Source organism: Callospermophilus lateralis, chromosome 3, assembly GCF_048772815.1.
Source record: "Callospermophilus lateralis isolate mCalLat2 chromosome 3, mCalLat2.hap1, whole genome shotgun sequence".
Lineage (NCBI taxonomy): Eukaryota > Metazoa > Chordata > Mammalia > Rodentia > Sciuridae > Callospermophilus > Callospermophilus lateralis.
Window position 1 is genome coordinate 59,849,893 of NC_135307.1, and position 25,562 is coordinate 59,875,454.

The 25,562-nt window shown below is 33.5% G+C and overlaps 1 protein-coding gene across 2 annotated transcripts in view; it reads left to right on the forward strand.

Moving 5' to 3' along the window:
* Atl1 (atlastin GTPase 1) overlaps positions 1–23,560 on the forward strand; it is a 68,444-nt gene extending 44,884 nt beyond the window's left edge. Inside the window, exons 7-15 of one of the 2 annotated variants that reach the window (XM_076848270.1) lie at positions 1,837–1,893; positions 8,934–9,026; positions 10,102–10,240; positions 15,295–15,422; positions 16,751–16,807; positions 17,805–17,876; positions 19,579–20,010; positions 21,295–21,309; positions 22,299–22,382. In XM_076848270.1, the coding sequence (XP_076704385.1) occupies positions 1,837–1,893; positions 8,934–9,026; positions 10,102–10,240; positions 15,295–15,422; positions 16,751–16,807; positions 17,805–17,876; positions 19,579–20,010; positions 21,295–21,309; positions 22,299–22,310 (1,005 nt within the window). In that variant the 3' untranslated portion in view covers positions 22,311–22,382. Of the gene's footprint in view, positions 1–1,836; positions 1,894–8,933; positions 9,027–10,101; positions 10,241–15,294; positions 15,423–16,750; positions 16,808–17,804; positions 17,877–19,578; positions 20,011–21,294; positions 21,310–22,298; positions 22,383–22,994 lie in introns of those variants that run through there. The other variant, XM_076848269.1, reaches the window with a different exon arrangement.
* The last annotated feature ends 2,002 nt before the right edge of the window (positions 23,561–25,562 follow it).

The following is a 25,562-nucleotide window of genomic DNA, read 5'->3' on the forward strand; positions in this document are numbered from 1 at the left end:
CCATCCTTCTGCCTCAGCCTCCTGAGTCACTGGGATTACTGGCATGTGCCACCACACCCAGCAGTTCACGTTATTTCTTTTTTTCCTTCCTTCCTTTCTTTCTTTCTTTTTTTTTTTTTTTTTTTTTTTTTTTGTGGTACCAGGAGCACTTTACCACTGAGTTACATCCCCAGCCCTTATAATTTTTTTTTATTCTATTTTGAGACAGAATTTCAAGAAGTTACTTAGGGCCTTGCTAAATTGCTGAGGCTGGCCTCAAACTTGTGATCCTCCTACCTCAGCCTCCCAAGTCGCTGGGATCATGTTATTCTTGAATAGATAGCAAAACTATTATTTTGCTGACAGTTTTCCATCTTCATATTTTAGAGAAAAATGTGCTTTCAGTATGTAATATTATCTTGGCAATCAGAGCCATGCAGCAAAATGTGAACATTTAACAGATACAAAGGATGATGGAGCAAAGTAACATTGTAAATAACAGTTGGAATTTGAATTCAGTATTACTATCAAATATATTTCTAGTACATCACAGTATGACAATTAGGCAATACTCTGACTAGTTGAATAGATGCTTCCTCATAAGAGAAATTACTTCTGTGGACATATGCTGTAACATAGCCAATGAGTTTATAAATTAATTCATGGCACTATCTATACCAGTTTAGCCATTTCTACAAATCATTAATTAAGTAAGAAATAGTATTTTGAGGTCATTTCAAATTTTCCTCTAAATGACGATACCTCAGCCTTTCTCAGAAGTGATTACAAATTCAAATTATACTAGTACATGATTCTAATGAGAGTGTCTAATCCCTGGACCGGCTGCCTTTTAGACACATTCCATCATTCTCATCAGGAACCTAGTAATTACCATTTGCTTTCCAGATTCCCACTGTTCCCACAGGAAAGACAGCTGTGGGTGCTATTCTGAAGGGGCAAGGATAGGAATCTTGTGTGTTGACATTCTTCCCCAGCTCCAAGAAGCCACGGACATCTTTGTCTTGATTATAAAGTAGTGCTTCCTCTGTTCATATGGGAAACCATTCAGCCTGTGTGCATGAAACTCTCCTCAGTGGAGGCCCTGCCACAGTTACCTTCTCAGTCTACATTCTCCAAAATCTTGCATTTCTGGCAGTGTAAAAACTTATATGATGGTGTCTCAGGGTCTCAGCTGGGAGCAATACAAAATTAGAGAAGGCATTTTATTCGATTATCCACTTGTTAAACAAAATACCTAATGCCTTTGTAGCAGTCCAGATTATTGTGTCTTTAAATTTCCAGAGGTGACAACTTTTATAAATGTATCCTACATAGTTATGATTCCCTAGTCTAATCTTATGCCAGTTCTGCTTTGAAAGATCATTTGACATGTTTCATCTCCCCTTTCTTCTTTCCAGAGAATTGTCCTATATTCTAGATATGAAAGGTATTAGTTTTAGGGCTGGGGGTATAGTTTAGTGGTAGAGCACATTCTTAGCATACATGAGGCCTTGGGTTCAATTTCCAGCACTAAAACCCAAAACACACACATATACCCACCCCCCAAAAAAACACAACACACACACACACACACACACACACAGAGAGAGAAGAAAATGTATTAGTATTAAATGGAAGTATAATTTTAATCTATACTTTAAGTCCTTAATTTTTAATATCTAATTACTATAGCTCTGCTTTATCTAATACTTATTTTCTAAAAATGATTACTCTAATCTTAATAAATGTAGTATTCTGTTACAGTTAGGTGAAAAAAATGAATGAAAGAAAACCTTACAAATACTAAAGTTTTCTTCCTCTCTCTCTCTCACTCACTCACTGTGATTTTTCTTCCAGCTTTTCACTGAGTATGGCAGGCTGGCAATGGAGGAAACATTCCTGAAGCCGTTTCAGGTGAGCGAGGTTTGAATGATGGCAAATTCTTACTGGATTTTTCTAAAGACTATAACCAGATATATTTATTAGTTAGGGCCATGTTTGTTTCTTGTTTTCTTTATTTCATTCAAAAAGCATTTTTAATATCTATTTAATAATTTTAGATGTGAAGAAAAAATAAAAATGAGAAAGTAAAAAGTTGTATTTCCTACAAGAGTATCAACTTTTCTCCCCTGAACTCAACCCTACAGGAAAAGTGATAAATTTGTCCAACATAAAAGCTAAAAACCAACAAGACCCCTGAGACAATAAAAGGTAGTTCCTGCAAGCCACAACAAAAGCTGAGCACCAGAGAAGATATGGGGTGGGGAATTGGAGGTGTCCTTTGTTTTCTCACACATTAACCTGTTCCAATGCCACTGAGTAGAACAGCGACCAGCTCAGCCCCTGCTGGGGACAGCAGGCCAACTTGAGAACAGCTTCTGACCTTGGACTGAGTAGTGTCAGTCCCTTTTGTACTCCCTTCTCAACCTACCCTGTCACATATCAAGAATAAGAATGTTACAGTGAAGCCAGAACCTTGAAAAACAGAACCTGGAGGTGGTGCAGATTTACACATCAATGATTGTCCATCTCAAGCATGATTCCTTCAGGCTAAATTTTATCAGAGGGAGGTCAAAACTACCTCTAGAGTTGAGATTCTCCTTGCAGATGCACATCACCAGCCAAGACAGGTCATAACTGGAGGGGACTCTGATCACACTGGGAAACTGAATGATTAATAAAGGGTAAAGTACAATTAGCAGCTCTAGTTGCTAGTAATTTAAATGAGCTGTATAGTCTCTATTGCTGCTTAACAAATCATACTCAAACCACAAACTTTTATTATCTAAGACAGATCTTGAAATTCAGAAATCTGGAGTGGCTGAGCCTGTGTGACTTTGGCTCTGGGTCTCTCATGAAGTTGTACTCAGGCTCCTGGCCAGGGAGACATTCCCTAAAGACTTAACTGGAAGACCTGCTTTCAAGCTCACTCTGTTGATGGAAGCCTTTAACTTCTTACCACATAGACATTTCCACAGGATACTCCTTTCCAAAGCAAGTCACCAATTAATTCTAAGAGAGAAGCTACAATATTTTTAGAAGTAACACACCATCAGTTCTGCCATATTCTATCAGACATTCAGACCACACATGGCATAATATGGGAGGAGATTAAACAAAGATACAGCATCAGGAAGCAGGGATTTGGAGGAGTCATCTTGGCTACCATATGAACATATTAATTACTCTTAAATGAGGGATGGATGTCTTGTGCTTTTAGTAATAGAAGATTAGCTAATTAGGATTAACTTTCTTACAATAACTGAAAAACCTCCACAGAAATTTACAAATTTGGGGCTGAGGTTGTAGTTCAATGGTAGAGCACTTACCTCATATGTGTGGGGCACTGGGTTCGAACCTCAGCACCACATAAAATAAAAATAAATAAAGATATTTTTCCGGGCTGTGGATGTGGCTCAAGCGGTAGCAGGCTCGCCTGGCATGCATGCGGCCCGGGTTCGATCCTCAGCACCACATACAAACAAAGATGTTGTGTCCGCCAAAAATTAAAAAATAAATATTAAAAAAATTCTCTCTCTCTCTCTCTCTCTCTCTCTCTCTCTCTCTCATAAAAAAAAAGATTTTTCCATCTACAACTAAAAATATATTTAAAAAAAAGAAAATTACAAAAATGTTTGAATGAATAAGAGTATTAACAAAAGAGTTAAAAAAATATTGAGATGTAGATAATAAAAAATATTGAGATCTAGAGAGCTCATGTATAATGGCATAAAAACTAAAAATAAAATAAAATAAAAAATAAATAGGATGTACTCAAAATTTTAAAAATAAATAAATAAATAAATAAATAAAAATTAAAAATAAGAGATATTGAGATCTGAGGGAAGATAGGGGCCCATGAGGAAGAAAATGACAGAGAAAGTTAATGTGATTATATTAATATGAAATGAAGCAAACTTAAAGAACAATAATTACTAGAGATATATGAGTTTTTTTACTAATGCAAGAGTGAATTATGAGTAAATGAATTTTTGCATATGTAGCAGATATAAACATACATTGTTTATTAAATGATTTATTAAAGTATTAGAAGAAAGTTGGAGGCAACCAAGGTGTGACCATTTCTGGAAGAATGGATACATAAAATGTGGTGGAAAGCATACTCTGGAATACTTTGTAACATCCAAAAGCAAAGAACGAAAAGTACATAGAGTTGTATGATTAGAGTGTTAATATTCATACTGAATAAAGCGGCAAAAAGTATGAGATATGTAACATGATACTATTTATTATTTTAAATACTCTCATATACAAAATAAAATATTAGTGTGGATGGGGGTGGGAAAGGATGGGTGAAGATTAGAAGAGTAGATCTGGGAAAAATATGATAAAATATAGCAAGAAGGGACCTTTTCAGGGAAAGATGATGGTATGCTGTGAATGAAGGAGCATGAATTTCTCCCCTGAGGTCAAGAGAATGAGGCAAGGGAGGAGATGAGATAGAAATAAAATCTGCTATATGGTTCATAGTACCTAGTAGACTCTGTTGTCTTTCTTTCCAAATCATTTGATAGTGAACTACTGTATGGCAATTGGAGTATCACTTTGACTTTTCTCTTAACTTGGTACTGTCAGTACCATTGGCATATATGGGTTGGGAACACCACTGTAAATTCTAGAAAGGAACTTTAGGTCTCACCAGCAGGTGTCACTGCTCCTTATCCATTGGCAGATACACCAAAAAGACTAACTAATGCTCTGATAAAATAGATAGGAGGAATAGAAATACTGCCTTTGGTAAAAAAATGTTCATGACCTGAAAATGAATAATAGGAAACGCTTTAAGATATCACCACTTGAGCTGGGCAAGGTGGCACATGCCTGTAATTCCAGTGGCTCGGGGAATTGAGACAGGAGTTCAAAGCTAGTCTCAGCAAAAGTGAGGCACTAAGCCACTCAGTGAGACCCTGTTTCTAAATAAAATACACAAAAAAAGGGCTGGGGATGTGGCTTAGTAGGTGAGTGCCTCTAAGTTCAATCCCCGGAACCAAAACAAAACAAAACAAAAGATATTACCACTTGTAAGTATACTGTTGGCATTATGAAATGTAAAGAGTTTTGACTGAATTTTTTAGTTGTAGTTGGACATAATACCTTTGTTTTGTTTATTTATTTTTATGTGGTGCAGAGGATTAAACCCAAGGCCTCACATACATTCGGCAAGCGCTCTACCCCTAAAACATAACCCAGCCCCTCCTGAGTTATTTTAACTGAATCATCAGTAGTTTTTTGTTTGTTTGTTTGTTTGTTTTTGTTTTTTAAGGAATCCAGTAGATTTGTATGCATGTTATAGTTTGAGAAAAACTGCGTCTAGCCCAGACATTCCAGAGACAGCTGATCACAGAATCACCTGGTTAATTGAATACAAACAGCTTTCCTGGCCCTTCCTCTAGAGTTTGATCCAAAAGGTCTGGGATGGAAGTCAGGACTCCTGTGTTTAACTAGTACCAGAGGGGTGTCCATTTCAATGAATAAATGAGTCATATAAATAAGTTTAAAAAAAAAAAGAGTTTTGACTGAATCAACAATGACTCCTGAGCAGGTATAGACTTATAAATCTAACTATCTGAAATTGAAATGAGAAACTGATAATGTAGTAAAAGTGATGTCCAAAGCCATTTAATAATATTTGAAATTAAAACAGCCAAATTCAAAACAAAAAAATTCAGCAGTGCAGAAAAACTGATAGCTTATGAATTAAGGATTAGAATTCATGGAATTTATATAAATGTAAAGTTTATGAATCATCTTGGGATGGGATGGAAGTAGTGAGTGTGCAATAGCTCACTCATACCAGTCCATAATAATCAATTATTAAATATTCAGAAGTTACCTAAGCCAGTTTTAAAACCATTAGTAGCTGGAAATCCTCCACAGTTGATGTATTTTCTCCACAGAAACTGGAAACTACAAATCAAGACTTTCTTTTGGCCACAGAGTTTACCAGCATATCATTGGGTAGAAACATCAGGCAGGGAACTTAGGACCTTGAACATTAGCATTCATCTCATGGTTATTGTTATAGGTTGCTAATTTGAAAAAAAAAAAAATAAGACTTCCTATTTGCTTCTGTTCTACACATGGTCCTCATTACTTTGAATAGGGAAGATGCCCAGTAGAAAAGAGCAAAAAACGAGACTGAAATCTCCCAAGAAAAATGCAAAATATAGCCAAAGCCACATACTTGGTTTCATTTGTCCTGGTTCATGAACCTTTATTTTGCAAAAGTTGCTTGCTAGCTAACTTCTATTTTCAAAATACATGTTTTAGGTAGAAATATTTCAAATACAAGTTATTATATATTGACAAAAATGAGCATCTGTTTAAAGTTGTAGATCATTTAAAGATAGTACATATGGGTATTTTTAATTCTCCTCCTTACAAAAATCTTTCCTCTCTCACCCCCCAACAAAAATGCACAAAACAAAATAGAAAAGGAAGGACAGGCTTCATCTTTGTAAAATAAGAAATACTCATAATCACACACCTAGAAGTGTCCTTGTGTAAGGACAGATGCAACCCAAGGATCCTGTATTGACTTACATGTATAAAAGGCCCAAACTGTTATGAAAATGTAAGAATACAAGGAGTAGGCCAGGTGCAGTAAGTAGCACACACCTGCAATCCCAGTGACTCTGGAAGCTGAGGCAGGAGGATCGCAAATTCAAAGCTAACCTCAGCAACTTAGCAAGATCCTGTCTCAAAATAAAAAATAAAAAAAGGTCTGGGGATATGACTCAGTGGTTAAGTACCAATTCCTGGTACCAAAAAGGAAAAAAAAAAAAAGGAAGGAATATTGCTCCTTAATGAGAAATCTACTAAAGAATGAATTTCACTCAGAGATGATACAAGGACTGGGATGAGCATTAAATGTATATTTATTTGTGGAATTAGGACCAAATGACAGATAAAAGTGCAAGTGCATCTCACTTAATATTTACATTCTATATGTAAAGAATAAATATATTTTAAAAACAAAATAATAAGGAGAGTGTATGCCAAATATTTTTAATAGTTTTATTAAATATTCTTAGTAGATGATGATAGTATTGGTGATGTTACTCTGAGGCTGTTATGTATGTATTATAGCATAAAACAAAAAAGTAATTATGGGATATCATAACTCAATCATTCCCTATACCTAACCAAGATTCTTGATTCAGGATTCTTGGGCAAGGAACTACAGATAGAATATAGAAGTTCAGTGAAAATCTTGTAGTTCTGTATTTAAGTATTTGAGTTGGAAATATCAATATGAATTAGTGAGATATTTTATCAATATATATGATACATATACATACACAGAAAATTATATCTAGCTCTGTCCACTGAAAAGACCTAGAAACAAGTGCTAATTTGGTAGCACTTTCAGAATTAAAATCTTGAAATTACAATTTCCACAGGAAAAAGAAAACTACTTTCTTAGAAAAATGCTTGATTCTTGTATGGGGTAGGAAATGAACATGGAGCACCTTTTAAAAAAGAAGTATTATAAAGACATGTTAGTTATGTTTCTGGATTTACAGAATATTATGGGAACATATATTAGTAGCACAGATATAAATTACCTTATAATCTCCACATAAAATTCATCATATCTTTCAATGTTTATTGTATTTTAAACATTTATACTCAAACTGTTATTTTAGTTATAACTTAAAAAATTAATAGTAGATGGAAGGGGAAAATGGTAAGAGGAAGTCTGGGAACACACAGTTAAATGTGAGACAGATTTTAAAAACATGACTTCAAACCAATTAAGGAAAAGCAGACCAACCAATAATTTTGTGCATCTACATTAGGATGAGTTATAATTATTTGTATAATGGAATATTAAGCAGTGATGACTATGAATAATAAAAATTATGCAATAATATGATGTATTTCACAAGCATAATGTTGAATGAAAGAAGCCAAAACTAATCTATGCTTTGAGAAGTCAGGATAATTGTTACTCTTGAGTAAGGGGTAATGACTGGAAGAAAGCAGAAGCGGGTTGTGGAGTGATGGATATTCTGTTTCTCAATGTAGGTGCTGGTTACCTGGAGTGTTCACATAGTGAATATTTGTTAAGCCTTGTAATTATATGTGTAGTTTTCTGAATGTAGACTATATTTCAACAGAAGATTTTAAAAGTAAACATATGTCTCCCAGGTTGATGGTTTCCAAAAATATTTTTTCTTAATTTCAAAAGAATCCATTAGAACTTCCTGTGGTAAAAACACTTAACTTGAATTTCAACAGTATTGTAAATGCCATCTCAATATCCTTTTAAAAAGTAGATTTAATACTTTTTATTTAAAATGTAATGTATGAAAACCTCATTTTTTAGAAAAATTTACTTTAAAATTTTTTTTTCCTACCCTACTCCATTGTACACATACTTTCATCAAATGTTAATTATGATTGCATCCACACAAGACTTGGAATACAGTTTAAAATTTCTACTATGGACTTTGCTATATAATTTGAACTTTTTGTGATAATCTACATATACTGTTTCTATGAAAACATTACAATAATTTAAGAAAGAAAAGCTAATCTTATGCCTATGTTCTGCCATAGCTGTCAAAAAAGGAAAGAATAAACTTTCCAGTTCCTTCACAAGAACATAGAAACACTCTACACAACTTGATTATATTTACATAGATTCATTCAGCCAGCTTGAGTTATCTCTGACTTTCAGCTCTTGGTGGGATGTAGTCATGTTGGCAGTTAGTAGGTAGCTTTCTGTCTATACTTAGCAAAACATGTAGGATGATCTCATAAATGAGGGGCTGCTCAGAAACTTCCAAAAGTTTTGTTTGCTTTTTTAATTCCACAGTGTGGTAAAGAACACTATTAAGGTAACAATGATATTATAATTGGTTTTAATAAAAACCAAGGGAGGCATCCTAGAGTCCCTTTATCAATTTTTTCTTAATGTTTTTTAGAGTCTGATATTTCTGGTTCGAGACTGGAGTTTCCCATATGAATTTTCATATGGAGCGGATGGTGGTGCAAAATTCTTGGAAAAACGCCTCAAGGTTTGTTAAATATTTGGGTACATGGAATTTTTTCACCAGTAATAAAATAGAATTATTTTTGTTGAGCCACTTGCTAAATATACTCAGTTGCCACAATTTCATTTAACCCTCATTGTATCTCTATGAACAAACGAAGACTGATATTTAAACAACTATTCAAAGAGTGATAATTTAAAATATTACCAATAATTTTGAAACAGATAATTCTTTTGTGGCTATCTATAAAAAAATCACTCATTATTTAAGATCAAGATTTTACTTTGAACAACTAAATCAATTCATGACTGATAGTATATCTAAGTTTATGTTTTAGTAGAGGTTTAAAGAAATGTCTAACTTTGAATCTCCAAAGTCAATTACAATGTTTTGCTAATAGTTCACAGAATGTGAAATTAAAAGGTCTTTCACTTTCTATGTCATGATAGTTCAGCATTGTAGAAATTATTTTCATTGATCAGATATCACAAAAAATATCCCCTGGGAAATCAAAGGAGAGAATTGAAGTTAAAAAAATTCCTTGAATATCAGGATCTCTAGGCTTGCCTTTTTAGATTTATAGTTACTTTTAGAGTAGTTTGTCTATATTATATACTTGTCAAATACATATGTAAAAAAGGGAGTGGAGGATATTTAGGCTTGTAGATAAACACCGAACTATTTGGATGCCTTTCGAATTTAAGTGTGTGCCTATAAAAGCTGTCTTAAGTATCTTCTGAAAAAAAAGTATGACCATCTTACAATCTACTTGTGTCTCGTATGAGTACTTTGAATTAAAATATGAATTTGTGGGAACTAGAGTAAAACTCCACTAGTTTATATTAAAACATGGGAAGCCCATCTGAGCTAGCATAAGGGCAGTGGCTTGTGAATTGTAATAACTGTGCCATGTGCTTGCTATGCTTAGATATGACTATGTGGACAAATTCACCAGACTTTTTTTTTTCCTTTAATAACAACCCCATCTTTTTTTTTCCATGTGGAACCAGACAGACATAGCAAATATAAGATTCCATAGAATTCCTTTTTTTCAATTTAGATTGCAAATAAGTTTAAACTTCAGAATGATTTACTGCAGGTCTCAGGGAATCAGCATGAAGAACTACAGAATGTTCGAAAGCACATCCATTCCTGTTTCACCAACATTTCCTGTTTTCTGCTACCTCACCCTGGCTTGAAAGTAGCTACCAATCCAAACTTTGATGGAAAACTGAAAGGTTTGTTTGGTTTTAAATGAGTACGTTTTCATCACTTAGTCTGATTATAAAGATGTCATTGTACCCACTGGGATTATGGCCACTACTTTCACCTATCCAGTGATGTCAGGTTGATGAGATTAGAAATTGCCAGAATTGGGAATCCCAGGCTGGGATCTCTTATTCAGTCAACTTTAAGAATTGATAACACTGAGTTTGTACACTGCCTGCACAAACAGACCACATTTTGTGTTCACCAGGAGGTAGTAGTCCTCACCCTCCCATTTCTATGCACTGAGGGGTGTTCCTTAATGTCTTTATGCTTAATTTGTCTTTCTTTTTAAAATTTTTTAGTTGTCAATGGATTTTTATTTTATTTATTTATATGCACATGCTAGGCAAGCACTCTACCACTGAGCTACAACCCCAGCCCTATGCTTAATCTTTGTCATTTCCATTAAAAGGGGAAAACAAGTGCCTATATTGTTGGAATGTTGTATTTATTAAATTGTGTAGTTAGAGATCAAAAGAACATTGCATAGTACTGAATTCAGTATTTTAAAACTATTACTAAATAATTTAATTATAAATTATAAAAACTTTCTAAAAATGAAATCTTCTCTAGATGAGGACCAGTTTTTGAAAACAAAACAAAAGCACTAGCGTGATTTTAAAATAGTACCTATTATAAGATGTAATTATCTCCTTAACAGAAGTTGATTGTTCTATGATTCCAAAGCAGCTCAACTTGTTAAAAAAAGAAGAAGAAGAAGAAAAGAGAGGGAGTATGGAGGGAGGGGTCTGTAGAAACTGAAGTTAATTTTTCCTTAGAGGTGTCACTGGTCTTTAGATATATGCTTTGCAGTTAATATGAGACAGTACAAAGACATTTATGATTTTTACTTATAAGCACAACATTGTGTATATCACTAAATTTAGGCATTTGTTTTATTTACTGTGGCCTTTCTCCTTTGTGCCAGGAGAGAGAGAGTGACAGTACAAATTTTTCAGCACAATTGTTATGAAAGGAATTTTAAATTACTTTTATAAAAGGGCCACATAACTTGTATTCAGTTTTCAGAAACTTGGATATTTAAAAAGTAAAATTATTTCCCCCTTATGAATATACATGGCATTTAGTCTCAGAAACCTTATATTTAACTTTAGCAATTAATACCATAAATAGAATCAATTTCTGAGTTGTCAACATTGCTTTTATACACATTTAAAATTTTTACCTTTCTATAACAGAACAGATAGCAATAAGCACATACTAACACATAGATGTCCAGATCTTATAAATTTACTGTCACTCATGAATTCTAATACAGTAAGTGAACACACAGACCAGTTATATTTTGTAATTACCTAATGGCTTTGGTATGTTTTGAAAAAAAATTACATAAAGAGAGGGCTTCCACAAAGCTTCTCATTCTTCTCTGGAGTTGGGAGCTGTAAACAAGCAGAGGAGGGGCAGGCCTTCAACAACAGTCCTTTATTGGTACAGAAAATACTCTAGCTTATTCCGTGACTGTAGTATGCGAAACACTTAGATTAATTGATACATTTTGCAGAGAATGAATTCAGAGACAGTTTAGGACAAATCAAGCAAATATAGATTCCTATTTTTTAATACATTTGTTCTCCATCAAATTTTATGCACATTTATATCTCTACATGTACACTGACCTACACAATGGGTAGGTCATGCCAATACCAATTCTCACATATTATTTCACACATAGAAATAACATTCTAGCTTATTATGAATAGTAACAACTGTTGTAATTACTATTTGTTCATGATCCCTTGCAGCATTGCAATCATTATCTTACTATCTCCAGTGTAATTAAAAATGTATATTAAGTTTAATTGTTTTTAATGTAGAAGCTTCCTACATTAGAAATCAAGAGGATCTAAAACACTGAATCATGTTCATTCCTGCTATATTCAGCTAGCTGTGAGTGCCTAGTGAACATCTGTCCTAGCATAGCAAATACGTTTTTAATTTACAAGGTTATCCATATGTAAAACAACTGGGTATCCACATCATAAGTTGTGGAGCTGCTTCTTAGCAGCTCCAGTTAAACTTCAGAAAGAATAGCAAAATGCTTTGTCAGAGTCAAGTAATCGATCCTGAGAAAATATCTTCCTTGGTTAATTCACACAACAATGCTATTGTTTAGTCAGTTTTTTCCTTGCTGTGACCAAAAGACCTGACAAGAATTAAAGGAAGAAAAAAATTTATTTGGCTCACCATTTCAGAATGTCAGTCCATAGACAATCTCATTGCTCTGGGTCAGAGGTAAGGGAGAACATTATGGCAGAAGGGTATAGGGGGGATAGCAACTCAGGATATGGCAACCAGGAAGTGGAGAGAAGTTCGTTCACTAGGGACAAAATATAAACCCCAAAGTCACACCCCAGTGCTTAACTCCTCCAGCTGCACCAAACTTGCCTACAGTTATCACCTAGTTAATCCATATCACTGAATGAATTAGATGATTAAGTCTGTCATAACCCAATTATTTCACCTCTGAAAATTCTTGCATTGTCTCACACATGAGCTTTTGGGGGATACCTTATATCTAAACCATAATTAAACTGGTGCATCTGTTCTATGGAGTTATTATAAAATCTGCAACATGCATCAGTTACCAGTAGTGGATATTTAGGCAAACTACCACTGAATTCCTAGCAAAGTTTTAAGGTAAAAAATGATGGGGGCTGAGGATATGGCTCAAGGGGTAGCACGCTCGACTGGCATGTGTGTGGCCCGGGTTCGATCCTCAGCACCACATACAAACAAAGATGTTGTGTCTACCGAAAACTAAAAAATAAATATTAAAAAAAAAATCTCTCTCTCTCTCTCCCTCTCTCTCTTTCACTCTATCTTTGAAAAAAAATGATGAAAACATAACATTATCCTGAGTAATTATGTACCTACACATATTTATTGAATGTATACAGGGGCTAAAGCTTATTAGTACCTTTGGAAGTTGATCTGAACTGGTCTAGAGATGTTTTGGATCATGGATTTACTGTGGTCAACTAATATTTGCAAGAGGTCACTACTTATGTGTGTAATCAGTACATTGTTCTTATTTTCTGAATCTAATATTGGAATACCTAGCATTGGTCTCAGAACAAAGATAGCTAATGCTATCTTTAGAACAAATTTTAATCCAAACGTATTGATATGTGCTGGTTATTTTAATGGTAATTATTTGCTGGTTCATTAGATACACAGATATTATCTTATTTCATTCCAATTGTAAAAGAAAGTTAACGGGGAGCTAAATGTATGTTTGAAAGTGATTTTAAACTGGATTTACAAGAAGAAAACTTTTTTACAGAAATTCAGAAAGAAGTCATACATTTTAAATGTATGGCAATAGTCTATTAAATCTGAAAGAAATATAAAATCATATAGCTAAAAAGAAACCTATTTGTATTAAGGTATAGAGAGATATATGGCAGGAAACAAAACAGGAAGGTGGTAAGATAAATACAAATAACAGGATTGCATTCCAGTGAAAACTATTAACTAAAAAGAAAACCACAATACCTTTGATTAAATCCATATATGGTAAAAAGCAGAAGTATTAATGAAGTTGGTATAATGCAAACAGCTAGATAAGTCTGAATAAACTTAGACAAATGCCCATAAATTATGGGCACCAAATTTCAAAGTGGTACTAAGTAAAACAAAATAAGTTTGAAGGAGCCAGCACTGTGCCCAGGTGTGTCATAAAAGCAGCATGGTGCATGGTGCACACCTGTAATCCCAGCTACTAGACCCTCAGCACCTAGTGAGACCCTGTCTCAAAATAAAAAAATAAAAAGACTGGGGACATGGCTCAGTGACAAAGGGCCCTGGGTTCAGTTCCCAGTATTGAAAGGAAATACACACACACACACACAGACACACACACAGACACACACACACACACACAAAATGTAAATGCTAACGTAAAGTGACATTTCAATGTACATTGGGGTTGTAATAGCAGGGAACATGCCAAAACAATGTCAAGGTTTGAATATTTATCCTTAAGACCTTGAAAGTCATCAGACAACCCTATAACTTGAAAACTCAGTAACTCTGCTAAAATTTAGATTTTTTTTTAATATAAGCAGTAAACTGCATTTTCTTAGATAAGGAACTGGAACTGGGCATGTCTTGTTTTTATACAGATTGTGTACATGTTTCCACATTTTGGAAATAATGATTTAAGAAATTATTGCTATACTCAAAAGACTTCTCTGAAGTCTATTTTCTGTTATTTACTTAGTCTGTATTCTTAAGCTTGAACCTACTGCAAACTCAGACTACATCTGATCTGCTATAAGGCTGTGATGGCCTTTCTTACTGTTATTTCAAATTGCTGAATTCCACCACTAGAGGAAGCATCCTGAGCACTGTCTTTTCATCCTCCTTATGACAGCTTACCCAGCTCTATGTATTTCTCATAAGGACATATTAAAACCCAGCAATTTTCAGTTTTGGGGGTACACTTTTTGAATGAAAAGCCAGTAAATATCTGGCCTTTCTTTATTTTTATTTTTTATTTTTGAGGCAGGGTATGAGTGTGTTGCCTGGGCTGAGTGAACCTGAACTCCTAGACTTAAGGGATCCTCTTGCTTCGGCCCCCACCCCCTGAGTAGATAGGACTATATACAACACCACCATATCCAGCTTCACCACTTTTTTTAACCTTTATAAATATAACCATAAACAAGACTTAAAGACTTTGGAATACATGAAATGTTTTTATGAATGGGCTGTAAAATATATGTTTAATGTTAAGAAAGCAATTATATAGGTAAAATATAATGTAAACACATAATTGGAGTAGAGATGAGAGAAACCAGTAGTGAATATTTAGGCAAGGAGAAATCATTTGTCCCTAGAAGAGCAGGTTACATGAGTTATTTAAATGTTGGGAAAGTGAATGATGAAATGATCACTGGGGAAGAAATGGAAGCAGTGGAGGAAATCAAAGGATGTTTTATTCTGTGGCATTGAGGACTGGATAGGATTTTTTAAATAATGGATTTGCTTTTACTTGCAGAAATAGATGATGAATTCATCAAAAACTTGAAAATACTGATTCCTTGGCTACTTAGTCCTGAGAGCCTAGATATTAAAGAGATCAATGGAAATAAAATCACCTGCCGAGGTCTGGTGGAGTACTTCAAGGTATCACTCTCATTTCTAGAGCACTTGTGAGTACTTAGATTTGACATGTATTGGAATGTATTTCCTACAAACAAAAATATAGACTCTAATATGGGGGCAGTGGTATGAGGAAGCCATACCAAAAATTACAAAATACTCAAGAAAAACTTGCTTTCTGATAAACTTTTTTTTTTTTTAAAGGAAACTCCTTAGGGATAACTTTACTTTCCTCTTTTATTTTAGGGGAAATGTATTTTGAAAATGTATGTTTTGAGGAGTTGAAAAAGTCTTTCTGTTGGGGGAGGGGTGTTTTCCCAGGGTCCATTGGACCTATACTGAATTTTACCTTCATTCTGAAAATTGTTTTTCAAAGGGACTATACCTTTTACTTAAAATTCTTTCACATTTCTGGCTCTTTGCACTGAGAACCAGTTTGAAGTTTGCATTTACTTGTTTACATCAGCACAGAGTGCTTTTTACCAAGTCACATACTGTGCGGAGAATTTGAATCTGATTTGTGGACTGATGCTCTAAGACTAAAATATCAATTTTTTAAATTCATATTTATGTTAAATGCTATGATACACCTCCTGAAATGTTATGATACACTTCCTGTGTGATGGACTTAACCATCATCATCAATATCAAAAACGATGTGTTATTGTTTTTTTTTTTTAAGAGAGAGAGAGAGAGAGAGAGAGAGAGAGAGAATTTTAATATTTATTTTTTAGTTCTCGCCGGACACAACATCTTTGTTTTGCATGTGGTGCTGAGGATCGAACCCGGGCCGCACGCAAGCCAGGCAAGCGCCCTACCGCTTGAGCCACATCCCCAGCCGGATGTGTTATTGTTTACCTAGTAAATTTTTATTTTTACTATAACACTGTGCAGGAGCTTACAATTTGGTAAGAGATTCAGGACCCTTACACAGACTGTTCCATAAAGCTTATGACAGTGGGTAACTGAAAAAGGGAGGTTTAGTCCCAGTAGAGATCTAAGACAGTTTTAAGGGAGATGAATTGAGGCTTGAAGAAGGGTAGAACTCTCTCCATCCACCTCCCTCCACCCCTGCTCAAAAAAAAAAAAAAAAAAAAAAAAAAAAAAACCCAAGAAAACGAAAAGTAGGACATGAGGAGATGTGTAAAAACACCATTTTAAGAAAAGGGAACAATATGAGCTTTAAAAAAAAAAAAAAAAAAAAAAAGCTACTTAACAGTCTGAGAAAGAGATCATAGCTATATGTTCCTAAAAATATTTTTTGAAATGTCAAGACCTCAAAATACAACTTAACATAATTAGAGAAATGCTGAATAGAATTGCTTGACCAAAAGTCTTTTTCTTTTTCTTAGGCTTATATAAAGATCTATCAAGGTGAAGAATTACCACATCCCAAATCCATGTTACAGGTATTTATTAATCTGGATGCATGATGTTTTAGGATGTTTTAAAAGATACTTATCACTAAAGCTAATCTTTTCACTTATATTTATATGTGTGCCAATCTATTTGTCAGAGATTACAAATAAAAATATTGGATAGAATAATTTACTGGAAGATCATTTGCCTAATAACTTGTGCTCATCTAAACGTTTTCACATACACATACTATTGTTGAAATGCACTTTTTTTTTTTTTTTTGGCATGCTAAGGATCCAAAAGAGTATACTTTATACCAAAGGGTTTTCATCTCTGTACTAAATTTGTGTAGCAGACTCATACTGTCTTAGAGTCACAGATGTAACTAAAAATAGAAAATCAAGTCCAAGTTTTTTAAAAATATTTTTTAGATGTTGATGGATGTTTATTTTATTCATTTATTTATATGTGATGCTAAGAATTAAAACCAGTGCCTCACACATGTGAGGCAAGCCCATCTACCGCTGAGCCACAAGCCCAGCCCCAAGTCCAAGTTTTAAATGAGTGATTTTCATAGTTAAACATTTTTTTTAAAAGGAGAAACTGGTTTTTGTTAATTAAAAAATTACAAGTTTCCTTTTTATTATTAACGATACTATTAGCAACAGTCCTAAAACTCAAGACATTTTTAATATATGAGTATGTTTAAAATGTTCTGTTATTTCCCATACATTTGGGTTTAGGATTCCAGCTTCCTAATCCTGCATTTCTATAATGGCTAAACATATTTTTTGAGAGGTAAAATCTTCAAATGAAAATTTATTTTAGAATTATGGTTTATTGAGTAAAAAATCAATGTTTTATGCATCTTGAAACATTCATTTTTTATTTAAATATGTAGAGGAAATATGCAAAAAGTTTCAAATTATTTTGCAACCTTGGTTCCTTGCACATTTCTTGCACATGATGCTCTGAAATGTAAACTGCCTGTGGACCTTTAATAAATGTCAACTCCATTTAAAAATGTAATTTGTGCTTTTTCCAAAGGCTACAGCTGAAGCTAACAATTTAGCAGCTGTTGCAACTGCCAAGGACACATACAATAAAAAGATGGAAGAGGTAAGAATTAAATAATATTTTAAATAAGATCAGTGTTTCTTCATTGAATTCATTTTTTTTTCTCCCATATCACATTGTATTCTCATGCAGTAGTTTTACTTATTTTTCTCAGGCTAGGTGTACCACACATCTAGTTATTGGATTCCCAAAATATTTTAAAAGAAAATTATGCAGCATAATTTATTTGAAAGGCATTTTAAATGAGTTGCCTCTATTTATAACACATCTCTATTCACATTTTATTTTGGCCAGATTTTCCCATTATTTTTAAAACCAGTTGCTAAAATAACATGTAGTGTTCTTTCCACCATATCCCCTTATATTCTGTAATTTCAATATTTCTCTAAAAGATGAAACTTTGTAGGAAATAAAGAAATCAAACCTTAAAGACCAATGTTACTATATGCTATGTTTTCTCATTTTTGTTTTAACTAATGTAATAGGTTTTATTTTCCCATAAAACGTTATAAAATCATAATTACATTCAAAATTGATGAAATCTTAGAATCAGGTGAAATACAGTCTATGAAATGGTATTTTATGACATAAGGACAATCAGATAATATTCTTGAATATAGTTAAATATTAAATAACCAAAGTGAATGACATGGTTAGCTGAGATTTCCCTTGTAACTTTTCAAAATTTAAAATGTGGTCCAAGAACATTAACTATGTCTCTACTTAGTCTGTGGAATACTCAATGGGCCTCCATTCAAAGAAAAATCAGTTAAATTGCCAGAGAAAATGTATTTCACAATTTTACCTCAGAGATTTATAGCAACGATTGTTTTAAATTAAACTTCACTGATCAAAATTACTTCAGTATAGTTAAGATTTCCTAGAGGAACTGGGACATAAGCAGTTTTCTTGGATTTGGCTTAATGCTACAAATGAACTCAGTTTGCACTTCATATTAGGTCATGCCTTTTCACCTTAGGGTCTTGGATTAAATCATGGATAGTATTTCCCATGTTGAAAAGAGAATAAAAATTAAGAAATTAAGATTGACATTATTATGTAAGCCACTTATAAAAATACCAGTCACACTTAATAGTTACATGTCTCAGAGATAGGGAATGCAAAGATGTGGACTGACAGAACATATGCATGCTCCTTCTGATTACAGTCAGGTGTCACTTAAATACAAGTATATTATGAGAAATGCATCATTAGATAATTTTGTCATTGTTCAAACATCATAGAGTATACTTATAAACCCGGACATTATGGTCAACTCAGTGTGGCCTCTTGTTGCAACACAGAGACACAAGATATATGAGGCTGTTGCTGGTGTAAAGTGGAATACCTTTTACAGTAAACATTTTTATAAATAGAAATACAGCCTAAAATAATTATTTAAAAGTATAGTAAATACATAAATAGGTAAACATTTATCATTATCAAGCATTATGTGCCGTACATATTGTATGTGCTACATACAAAAGTATGACTGACAGTACAGTGTGTTGTTGACACCAGTATCACCATAAATATATGAGTAGTGAGTAGTGGGTTGCATTAAGACATTGCACTGGCTACAGTGTCACTAGATGATAGAAATGCAGTCCATCATTGAAATATTCTTGGGTAACATGACTGAATTAGTGTGTTCTAAAAAACCTAACTAGCTAAGTGAAAACTTTTGATAATATTGCTAATTTACTCTGCATTGTATAAACAAATACTTGTCTATCTGATTCAGATATGTGGTGGTGACAAACCATTTCTGGCCCCTAATGACCTGCAGACCAAGCATCTGCAGCTTAAAGAAGAATCTGTGAAGCTGTTCCGAGGAGTGAAGAAGATGGGTGGGGAAGAATTTAGCCGGCGTTACCTGCAGCAGTTGGAGAGTGAAATAGATGAACTTTACATTCAATATATTAAGCACAATGATAGCAAAAACATCTTCCATGCAGCACGCACCCCAGCCACACTGTTTGTTGTCATCTTTATCACATATGTGATTGCTGGTGTGACTGGATTCATTGGTTTGGACATCATAGCAAGCCTATGCAATATGATAATGGGACTGACCCTAATCACCTTGTGCACCTGGGCATATATCCGGTACTCTGGAGAATACCGAGAACTGGGTGCTGTAATAGACCAGGTGGCTGCGGCTTTGTGGGACCAGGTAGGAACACTTTTTTTTTCAATTAAATTCAGCACACATTTGAACATCATCTGTGTAAACAGGCACTGCAGTAGATGTTGGAAATATATAAATGAACATGACTTGGGCCCCAGTTTTCAAACTTTACAATTTGTCAAAATACAATAATTGGGCTGGGGTTGTTGCACAGTGGTAGAGTGCTTGCCTAGCATGTGCGAGATCCTGGGTTTGATCCTCAGCACCACATAAAAATAAATAAATTAAAGAAAAGGTATTGTGTCCATCTACAACTAAAAAAATATTTTAAAAAATACAACTAACCACAATATAGTATGTGAAGTCCTACACAACAGTTTTCCAGTTAGCATTTCAATGTTTTTGAAAAACACGTGGATTAAATAATATATTTTTTTCTCTAAAAATGTTAAAAGTTGCTAAAAGAAGTAAAGCAGTTTTTTATTTAGCTTATTATGACTTTTATGTGTTAAGACCCTTAAAAGCTATCATTTGACCAGAACTGGCTTTATTAAGGGCATATATGAAACACTATTGCTAGTCATCTTTTTTAGTGTAAACTCCTGAAGACAATATCAAAATTCCTTAGATTGACTTTTACAGCAAGCCATAGCATCAGCCAGTGGTCAACCTCTGGATTAACTGCTTATGGGTCAGATGTCTGTTATTGTTCAATTAGGAAGTTAAGACCACTGTGATACATTATCTAAGTCTCTGATTATGGGCATAAGAGATCATTATACATCTGGAATAATGACTCACCATGTCATTCTCTAAGTGTGTTTGTTATTCATAAAAATTTAGGGAAATTTAGGGAAGTTAAAGTTGAGATTCTACATAAAATTTTAGATTTAAGCCTTATGAACATTTGTAGTCTATAGCAAATAAAACTTACAATTCTAACAGAATTTTAATTAATGGAATTAATGTGTACCTTTGAAGAATCCAGTTGAGATAAACTAAGGGGAGCACAGTGGAAAATGAATGAAATAATAATTGGATCCTCTGAGTTACCATGTTTCAAATAGTCTGTCCCCTACCAAAGGTTAAAGATGTACTACTTCAGGTAAATCTCAAAACCCTTCTAGAGTAAGATACTGAACCCTATCAAGAATACATAATTAAGTTCTTCAAAAGATTCTGATTAAAATATGTAATCTGAAAAATTTGCAGGAGTGTTTCTTAAATGCTCACAAATTAATATTGTAAACAAAGTTGAATATCATAATGCTATTAATGAAGCAAGACATATACTTTTCTTTTCTCCTTTAAAAACTGCCTTTGCCACAGGGAAGTACAAATGAGGTAAGTTTTTTTTTTTTTTTTTTCAAATTAAAAGCTATATATTTGTAAAGAGTATGAGTCTTATTTTATAAAGTGAATATGCATTAAAAATATTAATGTAGATTAGAAAATATTTGATAACTACTCTTATGTCTAATATTTAAAATTTTAATTATGAACTTTTAATATACTCCAAATATTATATATGATTTAATCTGCATATAAAGAACTGATCATCATGAGAGAGTATTTGATTTGTTTCCTGAATATATGGAAATTTTCAAAATTCTTATGGTATATAAAAATAATACATTCTGCTTTACAGCAGAGTGAAACAAGTAGTTATGACACCTGAGTAAATTTAGCCACCAAATGTATTTAAACGCTACAACTTTTAGAAGTTGTTTTTTGTTTGGTTTTTAAATTTATTTGTTCTTTAGAGATATATAAGTTGTTTTTAGCTTTAGCTTTTGAATGACATTACCCATATGACTCTAAGCAGGTTCCAAGCCAGTATGCATTCTAACTTTCTTGATGCACCTTAGATCTAGCCTGTAAGCGAGTGTTCACTTCTCCTATTATACTCCTATATGTGCTTACTATATGTATGAGGAAAGAAGCTAAGCTTCCAGGATGAAATCACTTTTCACACTATGAAAATGATCTCTATGGTCACTGTCTTCAGGAAATGAGCTAATCTTGAGTCAACTACCAAGACAAAACATCATGCTTTCCTCAGTTTATATTGTAGCATATATAACTGGATTATATCCTGTAATGAAATCCCAATGACACACTTAATAATTTACAAGCCAAGGAGTTATTTTATATAAAATAATAAAAATTTTTTCAACTCTGTAAATCAAACCTTAAGAAGAAAATCTAATATTTTAAGAGAACTGGTATTAAAATTAAATGCATTAGAACATAATAGAACTAAAATAATACCATGTTGCACTAACATATATTCACATAGAACTGAAAATATTAATAGAATTTCTTCGGAACAGATGACTATTTAACGGATATCAAGCTTTTACCCAGCTCTTAAGAATATTCAAAGACTTTTTACAGACTCCAGAGGGATGAAATTAAGACAGGTCAGTGGTAACTGAGTGTTAAGTATGTGAAAGTCAGAGAAGGGGATGAACCTTACACACTAGCTTAAGGGACAAAGAGATATTTGTGGACACTAAAATAAAACAGTATACACTATGCAAATGTTCCTATGATTCAAACACTGTTAGCAGGATACAAGGAATAATACTCTAGAGGGGTGTTAATATGGAAAGGCTTGTCTAAGGTAGTATTTCTGAGTAAGGTTTTGTAAAATATGAACTAAGTAATGGAAACAAGGAAAGAGATCATGTGAAGTGAGGGAGCCCAATGTGGGAGGGCTGGAACAATATAAGTGCTTAGCTGCATGACCACATCAGGAGATAAAGGAGAATAAAATTGGTCCTGTTCTGGGAAATTTATTTTGGAAGTCAGAAATTTTGAGCTCTAATAATTCATCTAAAACCAGTAATATTCACAAAAGTGATAACACATGCTGGAGAGTTGAAAATACTTGAGTTCTAATAAACTCATTATTAATTTATATCCAACATTCTAAGTTTTTGTATTATCATAAACTAATAACACTAAAATGGAAAAACTTTACACCTCTGTTTTAATATTTTATAATCTTGATTCTTACATTCCAGGCTTTATACAAGCTTTACAGTGCAGCAGCAACCCACAGACATCTGTATCATCAAGCTTTTCCTGCACCAAAGTCAGAATCTACTGAACAATCAGAAAAGAAGAAAATTTAATCCAAAATTTTAAATACAGGTGCATGACCAATTGTCAGTTAAATATTGTTTTTTGGTTCCATGCAAACATTCAAAATGCTTCCATCAGAACAGTAAAATACCAAACACCTCTGAGGACTGCAAAATGGTTTTGTTCTTTTACTCCAGTGTTTAATAAGAAGATGTATGTATGCATGGTTATATCATTTTGTTAACATGTACAGTTTCCTGATTTTTTTCTTTAAATATGCTGTTATAATTTAAGTTATTTGTATATTTATGATGACAGTACAGGTGTTCTGCTTGAATTTACTAAATTCTACTACTGGGTTATAATTAAACCAAGCAGTGATATTACTCCATGTATGGATATGCTCATTTAATTTCTACAGAAAAGATTTAAAATTATTTCACATGGCTATTTCTTTAAAAATACAGCATCATAATTCAGCAAGCTTGACTTATCTACCTAATCTTACACAAACCACAAGCTCTTAATTATTTTTAAATACAATTAAGGGCTTTTCAGTTGCTTTACCAAAAACTATGTATTGCTTTTTATATTATGATTTAATATGCAATGTAAACCACTTGATCAACAATGCACAAAAAATCACTTTGTATATGTATTTGAGTTTCACTGTATTGTATATTTTTTCATTTGTTACATAAGAAATGTATTCTTCACAGGTTTATTCTTTTAACATGTGAACTATTAAAGTTTACTCTGATTCCTAACATTAAAACAAATGCTTACTGAAATTTGGAAATGGTTGGGTGGTGTTGATATAGAAAGATGAAGGTTTCTCTCTTTTTAAAAAACTTCAAGGTACATTTTCTTTATTGTCCATACCATTACAAATTTAAGTTTCCATTTTAAGAAACATGCTAATCTCGTTAGGTACCTTCCAATCCTTTTTTAAAAATTATTTATTTATTCTAATTTGTAATACATGACAGTAGAATGCACTTCAATTCATAGTACACATATAGAGCACAGTTTTTCATGTCTCTGGTTGTATAAGGTAGAGTCACCCCATTTGTGTCTTATTGCTAGAGATGAACATTTTTTCATATATTTGTGATTGATTGTATATCATCTTCTGAGATAAGTGTCTGTTCAATTCCTTGGCCCATTTATTGATTGGGTTATTTGTTTTGTGTGTGTGTGTGTGTGTGTGTGTGTGTGTGTGTGTTAAGATTTTTGAGTTCTTTATATATCCTAGAGATTAGTGCTCTATCTGATGTGCATGTTGTAAAAATGTGCTCCCATTCTGTAGGCTCCCTATTCACCTCACTGATTATTTCTTTTGCTGAGAAGCTTTTTAGCTTGAATCCATCCCATTTATTGTTTCTTGATTTTATTTCTTGTACTATAGGAGTCTTGTTAAGGAAGTCAGTGCCTAATCTGACATGATGAAGATTTGGACCTATTTTTTCTTCTATTAGGCACAGGGTCACTGGCCTAATTCCTTGGTTCTTGATCCACTTTGAGTTTTGTGCACGGTGAGAGATTGGGGTAATTTCATTTTGCTACATATAGATTTCCAGTTTTCCCAGCATCATTTGTTGAAGAGGCTCTTTTTTCTCCAATATGCTTTTGGTACCTTTGTCTAATATGAGATAACTGTATTTATGTGGGTTTGTCTCTGTATCCTCTATTCTGTACCACTGGTTTACAAGTCTGTTTTGGTGCCCATACCATGCTGTTTTTGTTACTATTGCTCTGTAGTGTAGTTTAAGGTCTGGTATAGTGATGCCACCTGCTTTACTCTTCTTGCTAAGGATTGCTATGGCTATTATGGGTCTCTGATTTTTCCAGATGAATTTGATGACTGCTTTTTCTATTTCTATAAGGAATGTCATTGGGATTTTGATTGGAATTGCATTAAATCTGTATAATGCTTTTGGTAGTATGGTCATTTTGACAATATTAATTCTGCCTATCCAAGAACAAGAGAGATCTTTCCATCTTCCAAGATCTTCTTTAATTTCTTTCTTTAGCATTCTGTAGTTTTCATTGTAGAGGTATTTCACCTCTTTCGGTGACTTCCAAGTATTTAATTACTTTTGAAGCTGTTGTAAATGGGGTAGTTTTCCTCATTTCCCTTTCAGAGGATTTGTCACTGATGAACAGAAATGCCTTTGATTTATGGGTGTTAATTTTATACCCTGCTACTTGCTAAATTCATTTATTAGTTCTAGAAGTTCTCTGGTGGAATTTTTTTTGAATCCTCTAGGTATAGAATGATATTGTTGGCAAGTAGTGATAGTTTGAATTCTTTTCCTATCCATATCCTTTTAATTTCTTTCATCTAATTGCTCTGGCTAGAGTTTCAAGAACTATGTTAAATAGAAGTGAAAGAGGGCATCCCTGTCTTGTTCCAGTTTTTAGAGGAAATGCTTTCAATTTTTCTCCATTTGGAATAATGTTGGCTTGGGGCTTAGCATAGATAGCTTTTACAATATTGAGATATG